This window comes from Vanrija albida (assembly GCF_041260175.1).
Source record: "Vanrija albida strain AlHP1 chromosome Unknown contig_7, whole genome shotgun sequence".
Taxonomy (NCBI): Eukaryota; Fungi; Basidiomycota; class Tremellomycetes; order Trichosporonales; family Trichosporonaceae; genus Vanrija; species Vanrija albida.
Window position 1 is genome coordinate 609,268 of NW_027191426.1, and position 27,153 is coordinate 636,420.

The 27,153-nt window shown below is 63.2% G+C and overlaps 10 protein-coding genes across 10 annotated transcripts; 4 read left to right on the forward strand and 6 right to left on the reverse strand.

Moving 5' to 3' along the window:
• Window positions 1-215: 215 nt before the first annotated feature.
• Window positions 216-3,351, reverse strand: Q8F55_008681 (uncharacterized protein; the record flags this gene model as incomplete). Its single annotated transcript, XM_069357065.1, has 9 exons — window positions 216-297; window positions 347-592; window positions 644-1,343; window positions 1,389-1,942; window positions 1,983-2,064; window positions 2,102-2,687; window positions 2,738-2,866; window positions 2,952-3,015; window positions 3,056-3,351. 9 exons carry the CDS (start codon window positions 3,349-3,351, stop codon window positions 216-218), a joined length of 2,739 nt encoding a protein of 912 aa, XP_069205002.1.
• Window positions 3,352-4,261: 910 nt separating this feature from the next.
• Window positions 4,262-5,952, reverse strand: Q8F55_008682 (uncharacterized protein; the record flags this gene model as incomplete). Its single annotated transcript, XM_069357066.1, has 7 exons — window positions 4,262-4,528; window positions 4,606-5,003; window positions 5,069-5,249; window positions 5,282-5,424; window positions 5,456-5,513; window positions 5,550-5,639; window positions 5,671-5,952. 7 exons carry the CDS (start codon window positions 5,950-5,952, stop codon window positions 4,262-4,264), a joined length of 1,419 nt encoding a protein of 472 aa, XP_069205003.1.
• Window positions 5,953-6,576: 624 nt separating this feature from the next.
• ATM1 (Iron-sulfur clusters transporter atm1, mitochondrial) lies at window positions 6,577-9,059 on the forward strand (the record flags this gene model as incomplete). The annotated part of the gene is made up of 7 exons (XM_069357067.1): window positions 6,577-7,186; window positions 7,233-7,419; window positions 7,455-7,536; window positions 7,574-7,662; window positions 7,703-7,790; window positions 7,837-8,011; window positions 8,050-9,059. 7 exons carry the CDS (start codon window positions 6,577-6,579, stop codon window positions 9,057-9,059), a joined length of 2,241 nt encoding a protein of 746 aa, XP_069205004.1.
• A 194-nt stretch (window positions 9,060-9,253) lies between these two features.
• Q8F55_008684 (uncharacterized protein) lies at window positions 9,254-11,056 on the forward strand (the record flags this gene model as incomplete). The annotated part of the gene is made up of 1 exon (XM_069357068.1): window positions 9,254-11,056. One exon carries the CDS (start codon window positions 9,254-9,256, stop codon window positions 11,054-11,056), a length of 1,803 nt encoding a protein of 600 aa, XP_069205005.1.
• Window positions 11,057-11,515: 459 nt separating this feature from the next.
• On the reverse strand, window positions 11,516-12,145 carry RPT1_1 (60S ribosomal protein eL29; the record flags this gene model as incomplete). Its single annotated transcript, XM_069357069.1, has 4 exons — window positions 11,516-11,596; window positions 11,825-11,892; window positions 12,055-12,074; window positions 12,120-12,145. The coding sequence occupies 4 exons, from the start codon at window positions 12,143-12,145 to the stop codon at window positions 11,516-11,518; spliced, it is 195 nt and encodes a 64-aa protein (XP_069205006.1).
• Window positions 12,146-12,628: 483 nt separating this feature from the next.
• RPT1_2 (26S proteasome regulatory subunit 7) lies at window positions 12,629-14,403 on the reverse strand (the record flags this gene model as incomplete). Its single annotated transcript, XM_069357070.1, has 10 exons — window positions 12,629-12,848; window positions 12,896-13,259; window positions 13,303-13,429; window positions 13,477-13,645; window positions 13,683-13,848; window positions 13,898-14,099; window positions 14,147-14,184; window positions 14,238-14,276; window positions 14,325-14,338; window positions 14,390-14,403. The coding sequence occupies 10 exons, from the start codon at window positions 14,401-14,403 to the stop codon at window positions 12,629-12,631; spliced, it is 1,353 nt and encodes a 450-aa protein (XP_069205007.1).
• A 441-nt stretch (window positions 14,404-14,844) lies between these two features.
• Q8F55_008687 (uncharacterized protein) lies at window positions 14,845-21,807 on the forward strand (the record flags this gene model as incomplete). Its single annotated transcript, XM_069357071.1, has 8 exons — window positions 14,845-14,994; window positions 15,040-15,279; window positions 15,322-16,297; window positions 16,808-16,890; window positions 16,945-17,157; window positions 17,207-17,283; window positions 19,156-19,164; window positions 19,302-21,807. 8 exons carry the CDS (start codon window positions 14,845-14,847, stop codon window positions 21,805-21,807), a joined length of 4,254 nt encoding a protein of 1,417 aa, XP_069205008.1.
• Window positions 21,808-22,103: 296 nt separating this feature from the next.
• ATG18 (autophagy protein) lies at window positions 22,104-23,552 on the reverse strand (the record flags this gene model as incomplete). The annotated part of the gene is made up of 4 exons (XM_069357072.1): window positions 22,104-23,105; window positions 23,141-23,262; window positions 23,373-23,472; window positions 23,517-23,552. The coding sequence occupies 4 exons, from the start codon at window positions 23,550-23,552 to the stop codon at window positions 22,104-22,106; spliced, it is 1,260 nt and encodes a 419-aa protein (XP_069205009.1).
• Window positions 23,553-24,023: 471 nt separating this feature from the next.
• Window positions 24,024-25,583, reverse strand: Q8F55_008689 (uncharacterized protein; the record flags this gene model as incomplete). The annotated part of the gene is made up of 6 exons (XM_069357073.1): window positions 24,024-24,444; window positions 24,489-24,567; window positions 24,614-24,729; window positions 24,764-24,876; window positions 24,951-25,405; window positions 25,481-25,583. 6 exons carry the CDS (start codon window positions 25,581-25,583, stop codon window positions 24,024-24,026), a joined length of 1,287 nt encoding a protein of 428 aa, XP_069205010.1.
• A 188-nt stretch (window positions 25,584-25,771) lies between these two features.
• BUB3 (mitotic spindle checkpoint protein Bub3) lies at window positions 25,772-27,109 on the forward strand (the record flags this gene model as incomplete). Its single annotated transcript, XM_069357074.1, has 9 exons — window positions 25,772-25,781; window positions 25,817-25,908; window positions 25,945-25,991; window positions 26,026-26,115; window positions 26,151-26,233; window positions 26,280-26,567; window positions 26,608-26,764; window positions 26,812-27,052; window positions 27,092-27,109. The coding sequence occupies 9 exons, from the start codon at window positions 25,772-25,774 to the stop codon at window positions 27,107-27,109; spliced, it is 1,026 nt and encodes a 341-aa protein (XP_069205011.1).
• Window positions 27,110-27,153: the final 44 nt, after the last annotated feature.

The window sequence follows — 27,153 nt, forward strand, 5'->3', positions numbered from 1 at the left end:
ACAACGTACATGAAATCTATAGTGATGCCGGCGAGGCGAGGCGAGCCAAGGCAGACCTGACCAACTAATCCGTTCTAGCGTGGCGCCGAGCAGAGCAGGGCCACAGTCGCGCGCGACGCGTGCGCGCTCGTGCCCGACACCGCCGCCCTACGACCCTCCCTCTCGCCCCCGCCCAGCCCTCTCCTCCCTCACACACTCGCGCTCGTGTGCCCGCCCTACTTCCCCGTCGGAGTCTGTGCACGGCTCGCCGCACGGGAGGCCGCACGGGACGCGGCCGGACTCCGTCCAAGAGGCGTGCTGTACACGTTAGCAGCGCCCTGACCTACCCACAACACAGCATACTCACATGATCCCGCTACCAAACTGAGAGTGAAGCAAACCACCGGCGAGCGTCATCTGGCCACGACCAAAGCCGGGCAATAACATGGACCCGTCCCAGCCGTCAAACGCGTCGGCAGACATGAACGTGGGCAGGTACTCTGCCCATCCAGATGAGTTTTGCGGCGTCCCAGTCGACGGGTAGGCCGCGTTTAGGGTAGCAGAGGGTGAGCTCTGCACAGACTCCGAGGGGCCAGCGGCAGACGGCAGGATCCTGGGCAGGTCAGCTTTACCACGCTCCCCTTGCATCGTCGCAGCCGCTTACATCATGTCGCCCCCTTGAGGGATAAACGCAAACTGAGTCTCGTGCGACAGCATATCCCCTGATGGCCAGTTGCCCTCGTTAAGCAGCGCCGGGTCAAACACATGCTCCTGCGCAGGAGCCGCGTTTGCAGCGCCTTTCGGCGTTGGCGAGCCAGCTCGGGACACGGCACGCGAGGGGTGCGTCGACCCATGGCGACGAGCCTCCTTGGTCTTGCGAACAATCTCCCGGATAAACGCAGCATAGATTGCCGGCTGGTGTGACGGGTCCATCGCACAGTCCTCAAGGATGTCTGCCACCTCTGTGACGATCTTGAAGATGGATTCCTCGAGTTCGTGGAAGGGGCGGAGCTCGGGCTTGAGCAGCTTGAGGAGAGAAAGAAGCGCATAGCTGCACATGACAAAATTGGTGTCCGGGAGGTAGGGCAGGTAGCCCTTGGGCAGGAAGTGGTCCTTGACCACGTTGCACACTCTTGTCGCCGCCTCGTAGACGTTGGTGAGGAAAAATGAAATGTCAAGTTTTGAGCGCTCGAGGGCATTCTCGAGGCCAAACGAGTAGAGAACCAGGGAAGAGTAGGCGTAGTAGAAGTGGGCACGCGAGGCGTACTCGAACTCGTCGCCGTCTTCGCTGGAAGGGAATGGCCTGTTCCACTCGTTGAGCCACCTCCGCAGCTCCTCGTGAGCCGAGCGGACAATGAGCATGTCTGAATGGTCAGCGAGGGCACGCCAACCAAGCTGCCGCCACTCACAGTCACAGTCCTCGCGCAGGCCCGACACCGTCGTCGTTGACGAGTAGATCGAGTCGATGGCACGGCTCATGATCTGCTGTAGGACAACATACGCAGCCAGCGCGCGGTCGGTGGCGAGCGAGAAGCGCTGCTGGTGCCAGTCGCTGGCGTTGCGGATGATGTAGTCCTCGCGGAGCGTGTACGGCTTGCCCATCTGCGCCGAGATGGACCGGTCAAGCACAAAGCAGTGGAGCCAGCATCGCTCGCGGTTGATGATCTCGAGGTCACGCTCCTTGCCTTCCCTCGTATCCAAGCCCGACACGATCGACTTGCGGTGCAGGTTGAGATCGGTCGCCATGCGAATGGCCATGCCGAGCATGAGCCAGGTGCGGTCCTGCTCAAACGTCTTCTCCGGCCCAAGAGTCCAGAGCGACAACAACAGGTAAGCCTGACACACCTCGACGCTCTTGTAGCCTCTCGATGGCACCTCAAATGACAGCCGCTTGGCGTACACCGAGAGGTTCTGGTGCAGATCTGGCCGCTTGGTGTAGTATCGTGCCGCAAGTGCACAGATGCTGTTGTGTCAGCGGCGGCGGCTACATGACGTCAACCTACACAGTGCACAGAAACTGGCTTCGCTGCAGAACCAGCTCAGCCGAGTGGAAGTCCTTGTAGATGAGCGGGCAGTGAGGTGCCACTTGAACGTCAGCGCTAGCCTTAGGCGCCGCACTCACTGTACTTGAAGAAGATGCCAAACAGCTCCTCAATCTCCTCACGCGACAAAATTGTCAGGAGCTCGGGTACACGGTCATCGGCACCGGAACCGGGAGTGAACGCCACCGCACCCGGTTTAAAGTAGTTTGTCGCGGCGACACCAAAGTCTGGGAGCGTGTCGTCACTGCCGCGGACGTCGCTGGTCGCTGCGCGCTGATTGACAGCTCCGTTCCGACCGCCTAGGCTCAGGGGCGAAGGCCGGATCGGCGCGCTGGTGCCATTCCGGAACGAGCTATGCTTCTTGGACGGGTCGGTATTCTGCAAACTTGCCTCGGCAAGCAGACCTAATGGCGACAAGACGTTGTCGGGCAGCGAGTGGAGACGTGGGGAAAGAGGAGGGAGGTGTCCCATGTTGGTCGCCGAGTCTTCACCGCCGCGGACGCTTGACTCGTGGTACGTTCCGCGGTTCAGCCCTATAGACAGGGTCGGCGCAGCCGAAGGCGAAGCGTGCGATGTGATGAGCTGAAGGACATCGGGATCCGACGTTGTGCCGTGCAAAGCGTTGGAGAAGGAGCTGAGCGACCCCTGGTCGAGGTTGCTGAGCGCCTGTGGTCGTCAGCGTCGCCGAGAACAACGTGAAACACTGCGCAACGCACCCCTCCGATCCCCTTCAGCGCGGCTTCCATTTTGGAGATCTTGGCTGCAAGAGCCTCGTTCTTTCGTGTGCTCCTCTTGCCTCGGTTTGATTCCTCAAAGATGCACTCGTGGCCGCCAGAGCGACATCTCTGCGGGGTGTTAGTGGTTGTAGAGATAGCGGCGGGAACGCCTCGCGCCGAGGAGGCGCCGACGCCGAGCCGTCGTCCAACCCACCTTGCACGGCCCGTTGGGCCCGCTCGACTCGTCTGGGATACACCTCATCTTGATCTTTCGGCACCTAGGCTGTCAGCTTGCCGCCGCGCAGTGGTGACACGTACGCAATACAGGCCCTCGAGCCACGGGTCAACTTGACCTTTGGCTTTCCATCGGGGCCCTTGACAATCTTGCGATTGGGCTTGTTGGCGGCGGCCTTTGTCGCCGCCGGCACCTCATCCTCGCTGTCGTCATCATCGTCATCTTCGTCGTCACTATCGCCGCCCTTGTCGTTGGATGTGCTCGTGCGAGGGCGCTTGTTGTCGCCCGCCTGTGATCCGCCGCCGCCGCCAAACGAGGCAGAGCCCGAGAATGAACCCCGGTGGTCCTGTAACGACGAGGAAGGAAAGGAAGATGCCATTGTAGAGTAGGCCGAGGAGTATTGGTGTGTATTCATTGCGTGGTGGTCGCCAACACTGCCGTGGGCTGCTGCGTTGTCGGCAGATGGATGCGGCGGGGGTGGCACAGCTCGAGCCGGAGCTGGAGCTCTGTGCTAGGCGAAGGTTTGGGAGGGGGGGTATCGGGTTGTGCTGCCTTTTGATGGGATGTGCGTGTGGTGTGATGCCGGCAGCTGCTTTTTGCGTGCGTAGGGTCTTTTGTGAGGAGAAGCGGGGGAGGGGAGAGTGGGGTATGGAGAAAGGTCGAAGAGGAGGATGGAGGGGGGAGGAGCAAACACGCGGGATGGAGTTGAGCGAGGACGAGTTGGATGGTCGAGCGATGCCTTGCCTGGGTGGGTGGGTCGGCAAAGTGAGCCGGGTGGGGTGAGGGGGGTGGGTGGTTGCGGGTGGCACAGTGTTGGTTCCGCGGGTTGCACAATAGCCTATGCGACCAGCTCGCTTTTCCGACAAAGGCGGCAGCGGCGGGTCTCTGCCAGCAGCAGCAGCAGTATCCATCCCTCTCCTCTTGCATGGCATTTCTCTTTCGCATTCTCCCCCTCTCCCTCCCTCCCTCTCGCTTGCGTTCCCTCTTGCACGCTTTCACTTTGCACACCCCGACGCCGCCCACCGAACCGACGGCGGCCAATGTGTGAGCAGCTCGCTCCCTCTTGGTGGCTGCGCTGCGGCAGTTCAATGTGGGGCTTCCTCGTCCTTTGCCGCATTTCGCGCGGCTCTAATTCATTCCCCCCACTTTGTACATCCGCGGGATTGCCTTTTTTTACCCGATCTCGCCCACGTGGCACCCGGCGGCATCGGATATTTACGGCTCGAACTCTGCCTCGATTAGCTTGCCGCTAATCCCTTGGAGTCCATGGTGGTGCACCATAACAATGCCTACAACAAAATCCGGCCGATGCCACGCTCCTTTGCGATCTGGGCCTCTGCTCGCCAGTCGTGCAGCGCAATGTCCTGCAACCGACGATCGTAGACGTCGCGCGCCATGCGTGCGAACCGTGCCGGCGGCGTCTCGGTCGACAACGCCTTTCGGAGGGCGCCCACAAAGTCGTCGTACACTGCCCTCTCCGCCTGGTACACCCACGGTGTGGGGACACCCTTCATCGTGACGTGCTGGCTGTCGTCCCAGCGCGACTTGTTCTGCCTCTGCGCTGTATCTGTGTAGTCCCAGTTCAGGACGGCGTGCTGACGGTCAGTGGCACACCCACTAACAATCTGCTCACGGGGTTGATGAACGCCACACCCATCGCAAGGGCGCGGTATGGGGTTGGCGAGTTGCCTGGCCACCCAACACCCAGCAGTCCTTTGCAGTTCTTGAGCTCCTGGTCAAACTCGTCCGGCGTCTTGCGGCCAACGTTGCGAATCACGCTGGGGACGGCGCTCATGTTGTCCTGCTTGTCGTCCTCGACACGGACCGAGCCGACAAACTCGAACCCGTCAAACTCCTTGCTCAGCTCTTCATGTGCTTTGATGTAAAACTCTGGCGGCCAGGCCGGGTAGGCAGAAAAGTAGCGAGGGAACTTGGCCAGGACCCAGATGCGGTTGCGCCGCTCAGCCCACGGCACGACGCCAAAGTCGTCAGGCAGGTCGAGGTCGAACCCGACATATGTCGACGCTTCCTCTGCGGACCATCCAGTGGTCGGGGGCTGATCTTCATGTCAGCGCCATCTCAAGTGCTCTACTCACTTGGCAAGTCACCCTCGCGGGACCACACGCGGAGCGTGTCAAACTCGGTGTGCAGCACCGCCCGGTCTCCTTTCCACTCGACCCGCAGATCCTTCGCCAGGTCCGGCTCGGCGGTCGCGCGCCACGTCGCGGGTCCGACAAGCGTGCTGAACTCGTTCGGCGAGTAGTCAAATTGGAACCACTGGGGGTGAGCGGCGCCATGCGGGAGCCCACCTTCCATGCTGGTACGCCGTCCGGCCGTTGCTCAGACTGGACAATGTCGCCGATCACGCCACGTCCGTCTCTTGGCTCCCCGCCAGACCCGAGGATCCAGACGATGTGCTCCCCTATCTCGTGGTAGAGCTCCAACAGAAAGTCTGCTGTCAACGTGCCCAGGCCTCCACTCACGGTGATCCTGCGGGCCAGCGTTGATGAGCGTGAAGCCCGATCGCTCGAACGAGTCCCTCTGCCGTCAGGACTGCCCGGCCAGAAGACAACGCACCATGGCCTTGCACCACACCTGTTCACCGCCGGGGATAGCGTCGCGATCTGCCAGCGCCCAGTGACAAAAGTTGCTCGCGAAGACGATGATCTGCGTAAGCGTGAGCCGCAGCACGCCTCACCTTGTCCGCGTTGGGGTGGCAGTCGCCGCGCGCCAAGCACGCTGTGAGCTTGCGCAGCTGGGCATGCGCGATCCACTTGTACCGCCCCTCGTTGTCGTTCCACACCTGGTTCGGGGCGCTCGTGAGGTGCTGCAGGGCGAGGGCTTGGGCGTGCTGGCTGGGCGCATGTGCGGGGGAAGGCGAGTCAGACCAGCCAGGCAACCCATGCGCCGCCCTTCCAATGGCATACACCACTGCCGCGAGGAGCAGGATGTAGACCAGGCGGCGATAGCCCCCCGGCATGTCTGTGGATGGAGAGTGTACGGAGATAACGCTGTTGTTGATGTTAGCGTGGGTCAAGCTCGCGTTGAGGCCGAATACTCTGCCCGCAGTGAATTAGTTCTAGATTGCCACAACCGTCAATTCAACCTCATCACGGCCAATTAGTTCTCGGCCAGCCGAGTAGGTCAGTTCGTTGATAGCTAACGATCATCCACCACCTGCCTGTAGTCTTGACGGCTCTCCTCTTTGACCTCCGCGCCGGCATGCCGACACCGACGCCGACGCCGACTCCGTCACCGATAACTGCACCAGATAACCGCTTTAATCAAATTGTGCTTATGTAACCGCGATTGAATTTGTTTATTCAGTGCCTCTCGGCTTTGTGCGCCCGAAATCGTCTGGGTCAAAAGTGACGACGTCTGGTGCGATGGCGTCAGTCAGTCAGTCAGTCGCCTCTCTCTTCAAACAGCGCGCCCAACGTCGCCTGCCTTTTGACTCTTGACTCCTCCCACTCGACGACAACAACATCGCCAACACCGACTCCCTTGATCATACGCTGTCAGGTCGACGCCGTGACGAGCAGACCACCGCCACCGCAGCCCCACCCCATTCTCCAACTCCGGCCGATCGGACAACAACGCCTCGATGCTGAGTGCGACCTTGCGGACGGTCGCAGCTCGGCGAGCCGTCGCGACCGCGAGCGTGTCGCGCGCTGGGCCCTCTCGCCTCCCCCTCCGCTCCCTCAACACGCGCCCGCGATGGCCATCACAGCGGGTACCCCCCTCCGCAGCGCAGCCTCTACCCACGCGACCACTGGCACCACAGCACGCCATCGCCCGTGCGTTCGTGTCATCGGCGCCGCGGAGCACTAGCACGCCAGCGTCGGACCCGGCCAAGTCGTCGAAGGCAGATGCCAAGGCAGCGACCACTGCTACTGCTGCTGGCAGCAGCAGCAGCAGCGCCGCTCCCACGCCCGCCAAGACGCTCAATGTCGACGTCGCGACTCCCGCCGTGTCCGAGAAGGCGCAGACCAAGACCGACTGGACGATCCTGAAAAAGCTTGCGAGCAACGTCTGGCCCAAGGGCAACACGGGCGTCAAGATCCGCGTCGTGACCGCGCTGTCGCTGCTCGTGGCCGGCAAGGTCCTCAATGTGCAGGTGCCGTTCTTCTTCAAGGCGATTGTCGACGGGCTGAATGTGCCCATTACGGAGAACACGACGGTGTGGGTGCTGGCGGGAACGGCGATCGCCGGCTGTGAGTTGCGTGGGAGGAGGGTTGCGAGCAATGCTGATAGTTGCAGACGGCCTCGCACGTATCGGCGCAACAGCGTTCGGCGAGCTCCGCAACGCCATCTTCGCAACAGTGGCACAAGGCACGATCCGCAAGGTCGCGCGCGAGACGTTCGGCCACCTCCTCAACATGGACATGAAGTTCCATCTCGAGCGCCAGACGGGCGGCCTCACTCGCGCGATCGACCGCGGCACGAAGTGAGTTGCACGGGCAGGCGGTAACTAACGGCCAGGGGTATCTCATTCATCCTCTCGTCGATTGTTTTCCACGTTTTCCCCACGGTGCTTGAGATCTCCATGGTGTGCGGTATTCTTGTGAGTTTGCGACATGTGGGTAGCTCTGACCTCGCAGTCGTACAAGTTCGGATGGGACTTTGCGGGTGTCGCCGCTGCCACGATGGTCCTCTACACCTGGTTCACTGTGCAGACGACTGCTTGGAGGTGAGTTGGCATATAGTTGATGACCCAACTGACCGTGCAGGACAAAATTCCGCAAGCAGGCCAACGCGGCGGATAACAAGGGCGCGACGGTCGCTGTCGACTCGCTGATCAACTACGAGGCTGTCAAGGTAGGTGACATGACACGCCGACCGTTCACCTGCTCACCCAAATCAGACGTTCAACAACGAAAAGTACGAGCTCAAGCAGTATGATGCCACGCTCAAGACGTACGAATCGGCGTCGATCAAGATTGCGACCTCGCTCGCGTTCCTCAACTCTGGCCAGAACATGATCTTCTCAACCGCGCTCACGACGATGATGCTGCTCGGTGCCCAGGGCATCATCAACGGTGGGTTACAAAACGGGATGCCGATGCTAACCCCGCAGGCTCGATGACGGTTGGCGACCTCGTCCTCATCAACCAGCTCGTGTTCCAGCTGTCGCTCCCGCTCAACTTCCTCGGCTCGGTCTACCGCGAGCTGCGCCAGAGCCTGATCGACCTCGAGGTCATGTTCAACCTCCAGTCGATCAACCCGGTCATTGCTGAGAAGCCTACCGCCAAGCCACTGCAGCTCAAGGGCGGTGAGATCAGGTTCGACAACGTCAACTTTGCCTACCACCCCGACCGGCCGATTCTGCAGAACCTCAGCCTGACGATCCCCGCTGGCAAGAAGGTCGCGCTTGTTGGACCATCAGGCTGCGGCAAGTCGACCGTCTTCAGACTTCTCTTCCGCTTCTACGACTCGCAGAGCGGCCACATCTACGTCGATGGGCAGGACATCAAGGACGTGCAGCTTGAGTCGCTGCGCAAGGCCATTGGTGTCGTGCCCCAGGACACGCCGTTGTTCCACGCCGACATCATGCACAACATCCGGTACGGAAACCTGGCGGCGACCGACGACGAGGTGTATGAGGTGGCGCGCAAGGCGCAGCTGGACAAGACGATTGCCAAGCTCCCCGACGGCTACCACACCAAGGTCGGCGAGCGTGGCCTGATGATCTCTGGTGGCGAGAAGCAGCGTATCGCTGTGGCGCGTCTGCTGCTCAAGGACCCTCCCATCAACTTCTTTGACGAGGCGACGTCTGCGCTGGACGTGTACACCGAGACGGAGCTTATGCGGAATATCAACGCGACGCTTGTCGACGGCACCAAGACGAGTGTGTTCATTGCGCACCGCCTGCGCACGATCTCGGACGCGGACCTCATCATTGTGCTCCAGGACGGCCGCCTGGCCGAGCAGGGCACGCACGACGAGCTGCTGCAGAACGTTGGCGGCGTGTACTGGAACCTGTGGCAGGCGCAGCTGACCGAAACGGTCAAGGAGGCGGTGGACGAGCGGCTGGCGGAGGAGATTGACGTTTTCGAGGCGAAGGGCGAGTCGTCAGGCAAGAAGTAATGGGAGGCGGCAGCAGTGTATTGGCATTATGCATAGAGCATGGGGAGTGGAGTCGAGAGCAGGCGCGTGGCGGGTGATGCCGGCGCAAGTCGTCACTGCTTGTGCCACCAACCTATCAAAAGTGGAGGTCCAGCCATTTTCCCAGTCGTCATCGACGAAACACCAGCGACGACGTCGACAACACCCACACCACAATGTCGCGCCTGCTGCGACCCGTCTCGACGCCACTCTCCCGGCGCGCGCTGCACGCCTCTGCTCGGCGGCTAGCGCCGCAGCGGCCGCCCGCGCCGGCCCCGCTCGAGCCGCTGCGCATGCCGGCCGACATGCCGCGCGAGGACTACGCCGCGCCGGCGGCGTACACGCTGTCCATCTTCGGCCGGGTGGTCAAGTACCTCGTCCTCGGCGGGCTCACGCTGTCCGCCGTCGCGCTGGCGAGCTACGAAGGCGCGCACCTCTACGTCGAGCACGTTGCGCTCGCTGCGCCGTCGCGCTCGCCCGACGACGAGGCGTACGGCTGGGCCGACGAGAACCAGGCCTGGACGGGCGGGCTGCGCGGCGGCACTGACCCGGCGCTCGGCTTTCGCGCGCGGCACGCACTCCGCGCCGCTTGGATCACGTGGGAGTGGGGCGCGGGCGACGCGGCGAGCACCATCGCCAACGCGGCCGGCCACTACGCCGGCAACCACTCGATCCACCCCGAGATTCGGCGGCGGGGCGCGCCCGGCAGTGGCGCCGTGAACACCGTTGATAGGGGGTACGCCCTTGCCGACGAGTACATTGACGCTGCGATCGCGGCCGCGCGCCGGCGCGGCTTCGCGTTCCCGCCCGAGCTGGACGCGGCGCGCGCGCCCGGCCCGCCGGCGGACACGCCGTTCGCCGTGCCCGCCGCCCACGCCGCCCACCCGACCGCGCTCGACCTCCTCATGCTCAAGGCCGGCATCCTCGAGCGCATCGGCACGCGCGACGCCGTGTCCCACGCGCGCGAGGTGTACGAGACGGTGCTGGCCGCGCGGCTGGGCGAGGCGCACGCCGCGCCGGTGCCAAAGGCGCGCATCATGCGCCTCGCGCACAAGCTCGGCGACCTCGCCCAGCGGGGCGGCGACGCGGCCGAGGCCGAGGCCTGGTGGGCCTGGGGGCTGGAGCGCGCCGGGCTGCACCTCCCCGACATTAAGGCGGGCGTCGGCGCGCCGGCGGCCAGCGGTGGCCGCTCGTGGTGGTGGCCGTTTGGCTCGGCCCCGGCACCCGCACCCGCGACCCCCTCGACCCCGGCGACCCCGGCGCACACCACGCTCCCCCCGCCCGTGCTCCGCGCCGCGACCAACCTCCTCATCTCGGCCTCGGCGGCCGACGCGCAGACCGCCACGCCGGCCGGGCTGGCCGCCGCGGCCTCGGTGCAGGCGCTCGCCCTCTCGCTCCTCCCGCACCCGAAGAGCGTGGCGATCCCCGCGACGTCGACCGGGCCGACGGTGCTCCAAGAGACGTGGGAGCAGCAGCGGGCCGCCCTCGTGACGCTGCACAAGGCGAGCGTGGCGCACGCGCGCGCCGACCGCGCCGCCGACCCGCTCGAGCTGGCGTCGAGCGCGGCCGACGCGGCAGAGGCCGTGCTCTCCACGCTCACGCCGACCCTGCCGGCCGCGTACACTGCCCCGAACTCGAACCCGCTCTCGCAGCCCGCGCGCCGGCTGCTGCGCGACACGCTGAGCACGGCCGCCGAGGCGAGCTACACGCGCGCGGCGCTGCTCGAGCGCCGCGCCAACGCCGTCGCCAGCACCGACGACAAGATCCACTGCCTCGAGCACGCGGGCGAGGCGTACGAGCGGGCCATGAGCCTCGCTGCTGCCGAGAGTGGCACGACCGACGCGAAGAGCAAGAAGGAGGAGGACGCGGTCGGGCGCGGCGAGGACTGGACACGGTTCTGGACGGGCTACGTCCGCACCAACGAGAAGATCATGAAGCTGGTGTCGGCGCAGGGGGGGAAGGGGGAGGAGAAGAAGTAGTGTAGCACTAGGAGGCACATGCACGTCTTATCTGCGGCTGCGGCGGGATTCTGACAGGATATGGCGAGGGGGACGCGGGCTGGGAGAAGCCGGCCAGCTTGTGACCTTCAGCCATGGGCGTTGGCCTTGTATCTAGTAGCTTGCAGGTGGCCACTGTCGCGCCGTCGGCCGCGTCCATCTGCGACGAGTCCCAGTTCAATATTCCACGCTGGCCACCAGCAGCCAACAGCGCGCTGCAGCGCGGCGCCAGCCCCACGCGCAATGTAGTAAGTCGGAGGTCAGTCACCCCACGCCGTACGGCACCTCGGCGCACACACCACACGCCACACCACACGCACACCACCGACGCCGTCCCGCACCCCATCCCAACACACAGCGCACGCCATCCGGGCACCCCCACCCCGCTGCCAATGCTCATCCTGCATGTGAATGATGGTACACCTCGCCTACAGTCGCATCTTATGCCGAGGCCTTGGCCTTGCGGGCGGCGGCGACGGCCTTCTGCGAGCCCTGGGCGGCGAACTTGGCGTTGCGGCGGAACTGTTGGGCGTAACCGAGCGAGCGAGCGGAGCGAGCGAGCAGGCGTAGAGTCGACGAGGCGACGATGGAAAAAGTCAAGAGGGGGAGGGGGGATTCGAGGTTTTGCGATTGCCGGTGCGAGGCGAGAAAAGACGAACGAGCAGGGGCAGGAGCAAAGACACGACGAGCGAGAGGAGGAGAACACGGTCAGCGCCATCACGACCAGGCTACGCCGCCACGCCAACCCACCTTGGGGTCGACACCCTTGAGCGACTTGTACTTCTGGGTCTGGACCTTGGTGATACCGTTACGGTGGGCTGTGGGGTCAGTCGTGTCGGCGGCGGTGTCGGTGTCGGTGTCGGCGTCGGCGTCGCTGGGCTGGCGTCCTCGTCTCCCCCCTCTCCTGTGCGATCCCCCTCGTCCTCGCCCTCACACTCCCAGCCCAGCGACGAAACGTCCACCTAAACGGCTCGGCTCACCCTTCCTGGTCTGGTTGTGGCTGGTCTCGTCAGCACGGCCTCACGCACGCCCGCTCGCTACTCACGCGGTGTGGTTCTTGGACTTGGCCATTTTGTCTGATTTTTACGCGTTGATGGCTAGGTGCGTCGATGTGCGTTTGGCGTTGAGTTGAGCAGCAGCGGCAGCGAGCGAGCAGGCAGCGGCGGTGGGCGGGCGGGGCGTGTGCCACTGCCAGTGCTCGCTCAGTCGCTGGTGCACGACCTCGCAGGCTGGGTCCGCCTGCACTCTGCGCCCAGCCAGCGGTTGACGGGATCAATCCATTTTCGAGTTACCACGTGCTCCGGGATTATGGCTGGGTCGGAGTTATAGTGCGTGGCGCCTACACGTGGCTATTTTGTCCGAGCACCCACTTAAGGCCCTCAATGCGAGCTCGAGTGGCAGTTGCTCATGCACTACCATTCAGCGCCGAGCGCAGCACCATTGTGCTCGCGGAGCTCGCTGCGCTCGCTCCACCCGCCCTCGCTATCATCACATCCATGCTGCTATGCAAGTACATATACCTCGCTTCTTCTGTCTGACACGTCCCCGCCCACACTAGTTGTACTGGGCATACAGCGCAGTACTCGAGAACTTTGTGCCCTGGCGGATGACCTTCTCCACAGCGTCGAGGAAGTCGCGCTCCGTGGCAACCTTTCGGCGCGCACGGATGGCAAACATGCCCGCCTCGGTGGCAACCGACTTGAGCTCGGCACCCGTGGCGTTGGGGCACAGGCGGGCAATGAGGTCGTAACGGATGTCGCGCTCGACCGACATGCTGCAAAGCGTTAGCACCAGGTCACGTTGCTTCGCCTCCCTGCTCACCTCTTGCCGTGGATGCGCAGAATGTGGGCACGGCCCTCGACATCGGGCAGGCTGAACTCGACCTTACGGTCAAGTCGTCCTGGACGGAGCAGAGCAGGGTCAAGCGTGTCGGGGCGGTTGGTAGCCATGATGACCTTGATGTTACCACGCGCGTCGAAACCGTCGAGCTGGTTGATGAGCTCGAGCATGGTACGCTGCACTTCGTTGTCGCCACCAGCGCCGTCGTCGAAACGCGCTCCTCCGATAGCGTCGACTTCGTCAAAGAAGATGATGCACGCCTTCTTGGAGCGGGCCATCTCGAACAGCTCGCGGACCATGCGTGCGCCTTCACCAATGTACTTCTGCACAAGCTCGGATCCAATGACTAGGGGGTCAGCTCATGCTGAGATTTGGGCCATCTGACTCACCTCGGATGAAGGTCGAGTCCGTTCGGTTGGCAACGGCACGGGCACAGAGAGTCTTGCCGGTTCCAGGAGGACCGTAGAGGAGGACACCCTTGGGTGGCTCGATACCGAGGTTGGCAAAGCGCTCAGGCTAGGTGCGCGTTTAGCACGTGGACCGCGTATCGTGGCTGTACTCACTTCCAAGAGGGGGAGCTCCACGACCTCACGCAGCTTCTCGATCTGCTCCTTGCAGCCACCGACGTCGGCGTACGTGACCGATGGCCTCTCCTCGACCTGCATCATCGTGACCGAAGGGTCAATCTTAGGGGGAAGGGGGATGAGGATCTTGTAGTTTGTTCGGTCGACACTGGTCGGTCAGCTTGGTTGAGGACCGTGAGACCTACCCGACACGCATTCCCTCTTCGATATCAGTGGGCGAGACGTGCTCGCCCAGGCCGACGACAAACTTGGCGACCTGCTTGATGGAGATGACATAGCGGTCACCGTCGGGGTTGCCCGCTCCCGCGCCGTCCTGGGGGTTGAGGGGCTGGTCCGCGGCGGGAGGGTTGGCTGCGGCGTCAGCACCACTACCGTCGCTTCTTCACGCCACAACACTCACCAGCACGGATGATGGTCTGGCAACGGGCGACCTGCAGAGGGTGCTCTCCCTGCCTCGCGCTGTCGGCGGGAATGTCCCACAGGTTGGCAGACGCGAGACCAGTGTCCGACTCCTTGACACCCATCTTCTCGTCCACGCGCTTCTGGATCTCCTTGAGCTCGCCCTCGATCTTCTTGAGCGCGAGGGAGTAGGGTCCTTGTCCCTGTGCGGGTCAGATACAACGCTGGGTTGAGAGGTGCTCTAGCTTACATAGGTCTTCAGGATCTGGATGTCGGACTCGTCGAGGGCTGCCAGTGTGAGCTCCATCACTCCACCACAGACCTCCGCGCGCTCTACTCACCGACAATCTTCTCCTCCTTCTCGTCAACCTTGCGCTCATCTAGCCAGTGTCAGTATGATCGTTGCCTGTGACATCGACGCTGCTTACACTTCTCCCAGTCCCTGTGTCGTCAGTGTCTGTCATTCGTCATCGTGGCTTCCCACTCAACTCACTCCTTGGGCGGCATGTTGGCTGTATTGGTGTTCTAGTAGTTGTGCTTGTACCGTCTGTCGTAGTCTAGAGTCGTCGTTTGTGAATCTAACGTGTAGAATGAACAGAAGAGTAGACGAGGAAGGTGATGACGGGTTGATGACCACTGCTCGTTCTAGCAGCGCCGACGACGATTACAAGTCGCAAGTGAGAGAGTGACGCCGTATGTCGCGTCACCCACGTGGCGATTTGATTCCGCTTGTCAGTGGCCAGTGGCGCGAAAGGCACTGTGCCCACGCGCCTGGCCTCGCCCTGGGCGTGTCTGTCTTCATTTGGCGCACAATGTCAGAGGTGGAGGTCGAAGAGAGCATAACGCACACAGACGGCGGCGACATTCACGACTACCTATAACCCATCACCCTGTTGTACATAGCATCTCCCACCGCCCACCCCATCGCCACGACTCTCACCCGGGGTAATGGCACACAAAGTACCCGTTCAGACATCCTACCCTCGTGGTGGGGTGTCCGAGGGGTCAGTGTTCGTCGACCGCACCTCGGGGCGCCCACTCAGGATACACCTAGACTCGACATTGCCAGACCACCATGAGCTGTGCAAGATCTTGACCGTGGGTGGAGACGATTCGGTGTCGGGCACAAGCTGACTATCCAAGGCGCATGGAGGCGAACTCGCAACTCCTGGTGACCAGGACGCACACCTATTCATCCTACGGCCGTCGAATCATCAACTGATCGACTCGTTCTGTCACCCCGCGTGGCTTCCTACGCGTGCCAAGGACCGGCTGATAGCGGCAATTGAGCGTGGGGAGGACTGTTCGCGCGAGTGCTGGAAGCAGAAGGTTATCCTGTCGTCCGCTTGGATACGGCAGTGCCATGAAGAATGCCGATTCATCGTAGGTACCGCTTCTTGCCGGTGCACTGACCGCAAGGGCGAGGAACAGCTCTGGGGAGGCATGCGGCAGGCCGGTCCACCGGTCGACGCCCAACTGTTCAATCTGTGGGAGTTTGGTCCGAACGATACCCACTACGCGCCGACCGCTTGGACCTGTGCCGACTGCGACCGCCAATGTCTCGACCGATGGGACCTCGAGTTCCACTTGTCAAGGAGCAATTGCGAGCCGAAAGCCGTTCCTGTCGCCGTGCAGCGCCCAGTCGCACCCCGCTGGCGCGTAATGCCCGAATACTCGCAGGAGCCAGATACACCGCCGGCGCCCGCGGCCATCGTACTCCAGCCGCCAACGAGCCCCGTTGCGCCCGAGGAAGACGAGTTAATGGATGATGGCGACCAGCCCGTTGTCAAGCCCGAGCAGGGGACGATTACTCTGTCGCAGCAATCCGAAGGCATGGATATCGACACGCCATCATCGTCGCAAGTTCAGCAGCAGGCAGGGCTCCCAGCCACTAGGCCCTCTCAATTGGAAGCGGATATGGATATTGAGACGCCGACACCGACGCAAACGCCCCAGCAAGGTGCCACGCCAGCGGCACGATCAGTGACAAGATCACCCTCGCCAGCAAGCACTAATGACCCTAGGTACGATGCCAAGATCGACTTGTCTCTGCTGCCGACTGGCCCAGAGCTTTCCTCGATGTTTCCAATCTTCCTTGGAGTTAACGTCTGGTACTTCGATGTGTTCTCGAACGACACCAAACTGGCCGTTACCGCTGCGGTTGAGGCGGTGAGTGGCATTGTCACCGCGGGCGATGATTGGGGACCCGCGACGCACGTCCTCTACCCCGCCAACTACACGTCTTTGATGGACGACGTACACATGGACGACCTGGTCCAGTTGCTTGCAGCCGAGGGCAAGTGGTGTATCAGCATCGACTGGGTCATCCAATGCTTGAGGACTAGGAGTCGCTTGCCAGAGGCCGACTTCGCGATTGCCGACCACCCGCGCGAGTTTGGCCGTACGCCTCCTGCATCGCCTGGCCCAGAAGTGCCGAAGGACAAGCCCCGGCTCGCAGATAGACTCAGTCAGCCGACATCGACTGTGATTCCCTTCGCCACCGGGGCCAACTCAACTCCATCTGGAACGAAAAGCGCGACTGGCGCTAACTCGGTGCCGGTATCACAGAATAGACGACAGAGCGCTACCGGCGCCAACCTCACGCCAGTTTCACGGAAGGGAAAGGAAAAAGCCACCAGCACAAAGTCGACGCCCACCCAACAACAAGGAACGAAGAGAGCCACCGGCATCAACAAAGCATCCACTTCCAAGAAAGGGAAGCAAATTACCGGGGCGAACACAACGCCGCTGGCACAGATTGGAACGAGGTGTGCCACTGGCAGCAACTCGCAGTTGGCCAACCAGACAGCCGCCACAGATGCTCTCCTTGCAGGCGCTCATAAGGCGAAGAAGGAACGACACCGGTCAAGGATGCTTCCAAGCGACTATTCTCCGTATGGACCATGGTCAGCCTTTCACCTTTGCGAGATCATCGGATCGGAGAGGGGGAGGCTCGCCTCCCTGGAGGATCCGTCACAATTTCTTGCGACAAGGGTGCGTTCTGATGGGCGTCACAGGTCTCGCCGCCCGCTGATTCAAGCTTGACAGTACGGGCTCTCTGCCGATGAGTGGAAGAGTCTTCTCGAGGATTGGGATAAGAAAGCGGGCCTCTTCTCAGGATTCACTTATTCCCCTGCGAAGTTGATTAAACGAAACTCTACTCGTATTCCACCAGTCGTTATCGCACTTGTGGCGTCTCACCACCACTACAAGAGCGGTCGGACGCTACAGAACGATGCCACCCAACAACTGGCGCAGGCTGTAAGTGGCCGCGTCTGACCCGGGCGTGAGGCTCGCTGACGTACCGCAGCACCCAGAGTACACGCAGGCCAAATGGAAGAGAGCGATGGATCATTGGAGACTCAGGACCGGCATGTTTGCCAAGACGTGGCTATCACCTAAAATGACGCCAAGCGATGAGAAAGAACTATTCTCGCCCAGGTTGTCGCGAAGACCCGAACCTGCTCCGAATATGAGCGACCAAGTCGAGCCCGTTGAAGAGGTTGACGGCGGCGGTCCGTCTGCCATTGGTGGTGGCAACGCGTCGCCGAGTGGAAGCAACTGTGACAGCAGCTCGGATTTTTCCTGGGTCCCCAACACAGGCGCGAGTCCGTCCGACATTACCAGCAACGACAACTCGGCAGGATCGTCCAGCCGGTCGCGAGCGAGGGCCGCCATTGTACCATCTAAGCGTCCTCGTTCGAATGACGGGGAAAATGTAACCGCCCCCAAGCGGCAGAGCGTCTATTCCACGTTCAACGCCAGCGAGCGTCAGCTGATGGCGGCCTACATGCTGAGTCGCCTCCCCGCGCCCACGAGTTATTCCCCAGACGACTGGGCGGACTTTGCGAAAACCAACCATCACCGCCCCGCGCAATCTTGGGCCCAGCACTTTCGAGCAGCGGAAGCCGTTATTCGAAGCTATCTTAAGAAAATGATGGAAGACAAGGCGGTTACAGATGCTGTCACAGCACGCGCTGCTGCAGCACGAGCAGCAGTGCCTGTGCCCGCACCGGCACCGACAGCGCCCGCTTCAGAAGCCTTACCGGCACCTGCACGGGTGACTCGTGCACAGGTCGCATCAGCCACCCCGCCTGCTGTGGCCAGTGCACCGCCTAGGCGCTCGACTCGGTCAACTCCGCAACCTCCTGCATCGACCGCCTTGGCGGTTACCACGACTTCTGCGGTGCCTCCACCACCGACCCCTGTTTCCAAGCCATCAGGCAGCGCGCGCTCAGAGCCAAAGGAAAGGCTGAAGGACAAGCGTGCGAAGAGAAACGACTCTGCTGCACTTGACGACATTGTTGGCGCCGAGGTTGACGCCATGGACCAGGACGAGGCCGTGGTTACCATCGATGACCTGTTGGACGATTCGCCACCCAAGCCCGCTGTGGCGCCCAAGCCTCGTGCAACGTCATCCCAGCCCTCTTCCTCGCAGCCGCCCACTCCACGCCGGGGTCGAAGCGCAGCCGAGCCCATTGTCATTGATGACGATGACGGTGCGCCGCGCCGCCGTCGGACCCGAGCCACCATCAACAATCCAGAGGTGATTGTGATTGATTAGGTGTGGCGTGGACGCCATGACCCAGTGTGTCCGAGTCCTACACTCTTTCTACCCATATGTACCATAGCATCACTAGCCCGACTAGTCACTTGTTCTACACTTTCTGTGTGTATGCATAGCATTTGTGCGTGTCTGTGTGTAAAGTACTTTGTAATGGCCTGGCCCTTCGCCTCGTGGTCGGAAACTGGTCGGGACTGCGCGGACTGCTGATGATTGTTGCCACCCGGTCCGAGCCTTTACCAGGCACGACGACTGTTTTTCCCTTTGCCGGCGACCAATCGATGGATTATACCCGGCAAGCCAGACGCTTGCGGCGGCGCGGCGCTCCCCCCTCCCCCGTTTTCCCCCTTCCCCGCGCCTGGCCGGTGTGAGCCGCGTCGTCGCCGCTCGTGCCGCTCGCCGCTGCCGTTGCCGCACACGCACCCGCCGCCCACAATCGCCATTGACGGCTCTCCCAGCCAACTAGAGTTGGCGCTCAAACCCGACCCCAGACTTTGAACCCGACCCAGCCAAAGCCGCTGCCCCTAACACATCTTCCTCCTCCCTCCTACATCCTCCTTCCTCCATCACACTCGCCTTCTCTCCATCACTCTTCCTTGCTCGCCGCCGGGCCATCACCCACACCGACACGCGCACAACGCACAGCGCACACGCCACCGAGCACAGCCTACACATCAACGCCCACTACCCCGCAGCATCCATCCGTGAGTAGAGCACACAGGCCTCTAGCCCACTGGGGCTCCGAGCACAAACGTTGGAGTCCCCTCGTGTAGCACACCAAGCGCAAACAACAACACGAGCCCACCCGACTAGCCCAACACTTGCTAACACTCACCCCCAGGATGCTGCAGGGCGCCCAGTCATCCCAGTCGCCATCGCCTAGTCCAGCGGCTGCATTCCTCCGATCTCTCGGCGGCGGCGGAGCAGGAGCAGGTGCCCCCAACCCGCACCCGCGCTCCTTCAGTGTCTCGTCAGCGCCTGATGCCGAGCACGATGCGCCGCCCGCGACCGACCTCCGCCGGGCGCGCAGCATGAAGACACCCGTGACGCGCGCCTTGGACGGCATGGCCGGCATCTCGAGCTTCACCGCCGCCGGGTCGGGCCTCGCGTCGTCGCAGTCGTCAGAGACGGGAGATGCGGTCCCCGCGCTGCCAGCGATCGCGCGCCACCCCCTTTTTGCCCACTACGCCCAGATACAGACGCCGCCGTCTGCTGCGTCGCTGGACAACCCGTTCTCGCCGGTTTCGTCGGACGGCCAGGACGACGAGCCGCCGAGCCCGAGCGAGAGCGCGCTGTCCTCGGGCGCGTTCTCGCCCGCGTCCGCGTTTCTCTCTCACTTTTCGAGCAGGAGCAGTGTGATCGGCGTGGAGAAGCTTGCGCCGGATGGGCAGGGCGCACGCGTGCTCAACTACACGCTGGGCAAGATCATCGGCCGCGGCGGGTTCTCGACCGTGCGCCAGGCGATCCACGTCGAGAGCGGGGAAATCTTTGCGTGCAAGATTGTCAAGCGTGACGATCTGAGCGACGAGTCGGGGTCGGTCGAGCGCTTCGAGGATGAGATTCGCATCTGGAAGAGCATGCCCGGACACGCTGCCCTGCTCCCGCTGCTCGAGATGCACAGGACGAGCTTTGCGACCTTCTTGGTCATGCCGTACCTGTCGGGCGGAAGCCTGCTCGATGTGCTCAGGCTCGAGGGCGGTGGCGAGAACACGGCGCGCAAGTGGTTCCCTGGGGTGGTCGCTGGCGTCGCCGCCATGCACGAGGGGTTTGAGGGGTTCGAAGGCAGCATGCTGCACGGCGACCTCAAGCTCGACAACTTCATCGTCGACCAGAACGGCGCGGTCAAGCTTGGCGACTTTGGCATGGCGCAGAAGATCGTTCCCGGTGGCCAGACCGTCCCGACCATCCCCCCGTCACTCAGCCCACAAGCACATCTCCCCGGCCACTTGCAGCATCAGCAGAGGCCAAGGATGAGCTCGGCGCCGACGCCAGTGCCGGTACCCGGCTCGCTCGGCTACCACCAACAGCACAACCAGCACCACCATCATCACCACCACCATCATCATCACCATCACCATCAGGAGGAGGAGGATCTTGTCCCGCATCCTTCACAGCCCTTCCCGTCGGCATCACTCCCGTACGCCCCTCCCGAGCTCCTGCGAGCACCACCTGCACAGCCGACCTTGGCACAGGATATCTGGTCGACAGGCATCATCCTTCATGCGCTGCTCGTTGGCAGACTGCCGTTCGTTGACTCGTTTGACCCTCGCCTGCAGATGAAGATCCTCAGGGGGCAGTATGACGAGCCGACATTCGTCGGCCAGGAGTGGCTCGACGTCCTCCACGGCACCATGGACCGGAACCCCGCCACACGGTGGGACATTAAGCGTGTGCGCGAGTCGGACGCAGTTGTCGGCTGGCGTGAGGTCAAAACGAGGCTCAAGAGCCGTAGCAGGTCACGGGCTCGACACAGGCTCAGCGGGCACGAGTCGCCACTCGACCTCGGTATTAGGGAGAGGTCCAACGAGCGACACCAGCACCCAGATGGTATCCCTATTCCCCTGGGACGGCGGGGCAGGTCCCGCTCACGCCTCACGACGACAGAAGGAATGGGCCACCACCGCGGCAACTCGTTCCCGCGCGTCGCCTCGGCAGACTTCTACCAATACCAAACGCCAGCGGAGCACGAACGCGCAAGCAGCCTTCTCGAGCGCCCTTCGAGCCTACACATCAATACGGGCGCAGACCATGCGCGGTCGCGATCGGCGAGCCGGAACAGGGCGCCGGGCACCCCAGGGGCGGCGAGACCAGTGCTGTCTCTCAACACTGACAACCTGTTGACTCCGCACCTGGCCAAGAATGGCAACTCGCCGGACGACAAGCTCGCGTCCGGCCTCGAGGGCGTGCAGATTACGCGCGGTCGCTCGACTCAGCGCGGCAGTGGCGGCAACGGTGGTCGGTCACCGTCGGCCTCGTCGCTTTTCGTCCCCGACTTATCGGCCGTGACGGGCCGCCCAACAAACCGTTCGCCGAGCGTAGGGCGGCAGCCGGGGATGGAGGACGTGCGGCCGTCGCGCTCGCGCACGCGGTGGTCGGATGTCGCGGCTGGCAGCGGGCCACCCTCGGCATCGCTCCCGCCGTCGAGAAGCGGCTCGAACCAGCGTGGCTCGCCAGGCTTCCAAAATAGCACAAACGAGTCTACGCCGACGAGTCGGCCGCCGACGCTCGGATTCGAGCTCGAGGCTGTCGACGAGGAGGAGCGCGGACGCCGCGGCCGCTCGCCGGCGACGCGAGGACGACCAATGTTCGCGCGCAGCAAGAGCCGTGGGCCAATCCAACCCGAGTAGAGTGGCGGAGGGGCGTCGCTGGGCGAGGCTGTTCTTCTCGGAAATAGGGGCGCATTGTGCGCCCATCAAACAAATCGTAGCTAACGTCTCATCAGACATCAAATGTAGCAGCAGCATATCATGCAGTATTTCTCCTTTCATGTGCGCATGCCTGACTGACTTTGCTACTACTGATTAGGTTGCATCTACAACTTGCTACGGTCTAGACGGTGCTGCTGGCTACTCTCCTGTTCCGGACCCAAGCGTGTCTTCGTTGTTGAGAAGGCTGGGGTCAGTCCTGTTACGCACCACGCGACTCACTTGAACTCCTTCATCAGGGCGCATTCGCCGCCATTCTCAAGATCAATGTTGTACGCCTGGAACACGCCGTCGGCGCTGATGACCATGACCTGGGGCAGGGTCGAGCTCATGGCGACGACGGTCCGCACGCCCGTCTGCTGCGGCCGGAGCTTGATGTGGGCAAAGTCGCGCTGGGGCTCCCACATCTCGGTGACGCCTTTGGGGAGGTATGTGCCGGCGCCGCCGAGCAGGCTCTTGCCAAAGTGGTATGAGCGGCGGCGGAGGGACGACGCCGCCGTGTTGGTCGAGGGTAGTCCGAGGTGCGGGGCTGACGACGGAGGCGAAGACGGCGTCTCTGACGGCGTCGGCGAGTCGAACCCGCCCGAGCTCGCGCTCGGCGGTGGCGAGTCGTCGCCGCCCGTGCTCGACCCGTTCCCGCTCTTCCGGTTAGTCAGTTTGTAGATGTGGATCGTGGACGTGTCGGACGACACGGCGAGGAGCGTCGACGCGAGGTTGAAGTTCATGCTGAAGATGTGGGCCGACGACGTGCCGCGGCGGAACTGCCACAGCTTCTTGGCGTCGGGCACGGAGAAGACCCGCACGACCGTCCCCTTGTCGCTGGCCGTAGCGAGCATTGTGCCGGTCGAGTTGAGGCTCAGCGCGGCGATGGGCGTCTTGTGCGCCTGGATCACGTTGACCGCTGACAGGTTGAGCGTGTCGAAGATGAGCACGTCGCCCGTCGTCGGTGCCGGCGCCGCTGGGGGCACGCCAGATGCCACGGATGCGGACGATGTCGACGGCGCGGGGGACGGGTAGGCGAGGTACGAGTGCTCGCTCGACGAGGAGAGGGCGCACACTGCGTTCGGGTTGGGCCCCGTCTCGATCGTGTGTAGCAGCTTCATTGTCGAGATGTCGTAGATGTAGATCTCGTTCTCGAGCACCACGATCAGGCGCTTGCGGTTCATCTTGACCGCCAGCACTGACGAAGGGAAGATGAGCTCGCAGATGGTTGATTGGCGCTGGCCCGTTAGCTCGCTCAACACCCCACCCTCACCTTGGTGTTGACAATCTGGAGCTTCTTGGGCGAGTTGCTGGCCTGCTGGTCGGGCGCGCCGACGAGCGCGACGAGCGACGTGCAAAACAGCATCTCGACGACGCCAGTCGCGCCCTGGTCATCTGCAAAGTCAGCTCGGCACCACCATCACCACTGCTTCCCCCTGCCGCACCCCACCACGCTGGCGGCGCCGCGGCCGGGCCCGCCCACCCTGCCGACGAGCGACACCCACTCTTGGAATGGACCTTGCCAAATGGGTCGCAGTTGAGGATCGTGTACCCCTTCTTGTGCCCTACGGCGATGCACGAGAAGTCCTGGTTGAAGTTGCAGCACTGGGGGTGGGTCAGCTGGGCGCTACGCTGGGCGCGCGGCTCACCAGGAGGTCGGGGTGCCGCTTGCCGCTTGGCGCCATGGTTGCGAGAGCTCGGCGGCGGGGGTCGGCGTGGGGGGGATGCGGTGGTCGATGGGGCCGGCGGCGTGCGGCTTGTTCGCGGCGACGCGGGCTCCGGGACGATGAGGGTAACGATGGGTAACGATGACGCGGTGACGACCGGCCGTGGGCTCGGGCTTGGCGGCGGCGTGGGGCGCGGCGGCGACGACTCGGGGTTACTGATACCGGCCTGTATGTGCTGATGGGGACTTGCTCGCGGCTGATGGAGAGGCCGGAGCTGTAGAGATGTTGTGCAAAAGGATGAGAACGAGTTGGAGTGAGATTAGTGTCAAGTCGCTCTCTCGCTCTCATCCGTTTCGTCACGGCGTCATTGATGCCGCTCGCTGGCTGCCAACTCAGATTGGCTTCAAGTGGCAAACCCGAAACACTCTGCCTACAAATCACTCTCTCTTCCATCACAGGCCATGCAATGCATATATGAATAACACGTCACTACTTCTTCCCAAACCATCCGAGTGCCTTGCCCACGCCGCTGGGCTCGGGCGCAGTTGGTGGCGGCTGGAGGTGCGGGGCCAGCGGGTGGTGCAGAGGCACCCCACTGCCGCCATGTGGCGCCTGCCCGCCGTGGAGGGGCATGTAGCCAGGCGGGTACACCATGCCCGGGAGGTGCGGGGGCGGGTGCACCTGCGACGACGGCGGCACCTGGTGCTTTGCGCGCAGGTTGAAGAGCGCGCTGTTGGTGAGCACGATGAGGAGCGACAGCGTGGTCACGGTAAACAGCATCGTCTTCCAGCTGATGGCGTCCACAAACGAGTTGATGACCCCGGCAAACGTCTCGGCGCCGACGCGCGCACGGCCCACGACCGCTGGGTCGCGGTTCATGCACGTCTCCCATGCGTAGCATGCGTTCTCCCTGCCGACTGTCAGCTCATCCAGATGCACCTCCCTGCCACGTACATTGCCGGTACACGAAGTTCGGGCTCGCACCGGTTCTTGATGTACAGTTTCGAGCAATCCCCAATCTCCTGCAGGATCTCTGTGCACGTTAGGTCCGGCCTGCACGCCCACGCTGCGCAACGCACCGACAGCCACCTCGTCGATCCGCTCCTGCACGTCGCGGCGCACAGCGAGGATGAACTGCACCGCGACATACAGGAAGCCAGCGACAAGCGAAAAGTTGAACACGAGCTGGACGTAGCTGATGTGAGCTGGTCCCCCTCTCCGCCACTCACCCAAGCAGGATGGCCGGGATCTCGGAATGCCGCACAGCCGGCGCGGGAATGTTGAAGTTGTAGTGGTGCTCCTGGCGCCCGCGGGCGAGCGACGTGACGGGTGCGTCTGCGTCCTGTGTGTCTGAGTCAGCGTTGCCTGATCGCCGCCACCGCCCCGCCCCGCCACCGACGCCCGCCACGCACGCACCTCGTCCTCCGAGTCCGAGTCGTACCTCCGCCTGCGGGCCCACTCCTGGCGCCTGCGGCGCACGCGCGTGAGGGCACCAGACGCAATCTTGCGTTCTGGCGTATCGGCCGCCTCGGCCTCGACCTTCTCCTTCTCGGTCTTGGGCGCGGCCTTGGCTGGGGTCGAGGCTGCCGGTGCCGCCGACGCCGCCGCTGGCGCTGGCCGCGCCGGACTGTCCTGCCCGCCACCCATGGTGAAGCTCATGTCCACGTCCTCTTCCGTCGCGACGGCCGCCGCGCGCGTCCCGAACCCAAAGTCGGTCCTGGCCCAGCGGTTGGGGTCGTACGGTTCAAACTTTGGTGCGGGGGGCAGCGGCGGTGCGTGGAACAAGAACGGCGTGTTGGGCCCGAAGCGGAACCCGGGGGTATGGGACGGCGTCGCGAACGGGTTGGCACCAGGCCCGTCAACGTGCATGCCTGGGGTGGTGAGCTACTCGTCGGTCAAGCGCTGGGCTGTGTGTTGGAAGCCAACACACCGCACCGCCCACTCACGCTTGCGCGCCGGCCCGTCGTCGGGCAGCGCATAGTCTGCGAGCCGGCCCATGGGGTCGCTTGCGTCGACGTCCATCGGGCCCGAGCGATCGCGGAAGGCCATGGTGGTGGGTTGTGAGATGGAGTGTAGAGTCTGCGTCGTTGTCGTCGTCGTTGTTGACGATTGTTGCGCGGAAACTAAACGGTGACTGTGGTGGCCGGAAAAATCAAACACGCGACAGAACAACAAGTGGAATCAACACTTGCGGCTTGCTCGTCTTGCTTGTCCATTCGACTCTCCACCCAACAATCATGTCATCTGGTACGTCTAGCATCGCAACCCAAGCTCACACGCAGGAGACCGCTCCCTCCAGCCGCCAGCAGACGGTATCGCCGCCGTCGCGTGGTCGGCCGACAGCAGCGCGCTCCTCGTCGCCTCGTGGGACTCGGTGCGCAACCTCTCCCGCCGGCATTGCTGACGGCAGACAATCCAACTGCACAGGGTATCTGTCGCGCCGTCGCCCCCGCAGATGTAAGCTGCGTCCGCAGGCCGAGCTCACACGCAGCTTCTCACACCCCCGCCCGGTGCTCGCGGCGACGTTTGACTCTACCCCCAACACGGCCTTCTCGGGCGGCCTCGACCGGCGCGTGCGGCAGTGAGTTGTACGCGGGCGCGCAACGCTGACTCCAGATGGGACTTTGGCACGGGAGACAACCGCGTGCTCGGCAAGCACGACGACAGCGTGTCTGCGCTTGTGTGGATCCCCGAGCAGAGTGAGCACGCGCGAGCGCCGACGAAGCCAAGCCCTAACCCCCCCAGACATCCTCGTCTCCGGCTCGTGGGACAAGACGCTCAAGGTGTGGGACCCTTCGGCCGACGAGCCGCTGCGCGCGACCGCGAGCCTCCCGGAGCGCGTGTACAACCTGTCGTACGCGCCTGCGACGGGCCGGCTCCTCGTGTCGATGGCGCACCGCCATGTGTCGGTGTACACTGCTGCCGAGCTCGGCGCGGCCGCGCGCGAGGGGCGCGAGCCCAAGCCCGAGAGCACGCGCGAGAGCGCGCTCAAGATGCTCACGCGGACGGTGGCGTGCATGGCCGACGGGAAGGGTGGGTGGCTGAGCTCAGCTAGCCAAGCTGACCGCCGCAGGCTGGGCGTCGGGCTCGATCGAGGGCCGCATCGCCGTAGAGTACTTTGACCCCGACCCAGCGGCCCAGGCGGCAAAGTACGCCTTCCGCGCGCACCGCGCCGCCGTCGACGGCGTCGAGCAGGTGTACCCGATCAACGCGCTGGCGTACCACCCTATGTGAGTGGGCGTGGCCGAGCCGAGTCGTGTCGCGCTGACACTCCCAGCCACAACACGTTCGCGTCGGGCGGCTCGGACGGCGTCCTGTCCATCTGGGACCACAACGCAAAGAAGCGCATGCGCCTGTACCCCAAGTACCCGACGGCCATCTCGGCGCTGGCCTTCTCGCCCGACGGCTCCAAGCTCGCCATCGGCGTCAGCTACGAGCACGATAACGCCGTCGCCAGCCCAGAAGAGCAGGCGCGCGTGTTGCTGCTCCTCAAGGAGACGGTGCAGGAGGACTGCAAGGTGGGTTCTGGGCCCGATTCTGATACTGACACCCTGCAGCCCAAGGCGCGCGCATGAGCACATCTCGCCGCCCCGATCTATGTATGAGTGAAGATGTCGCA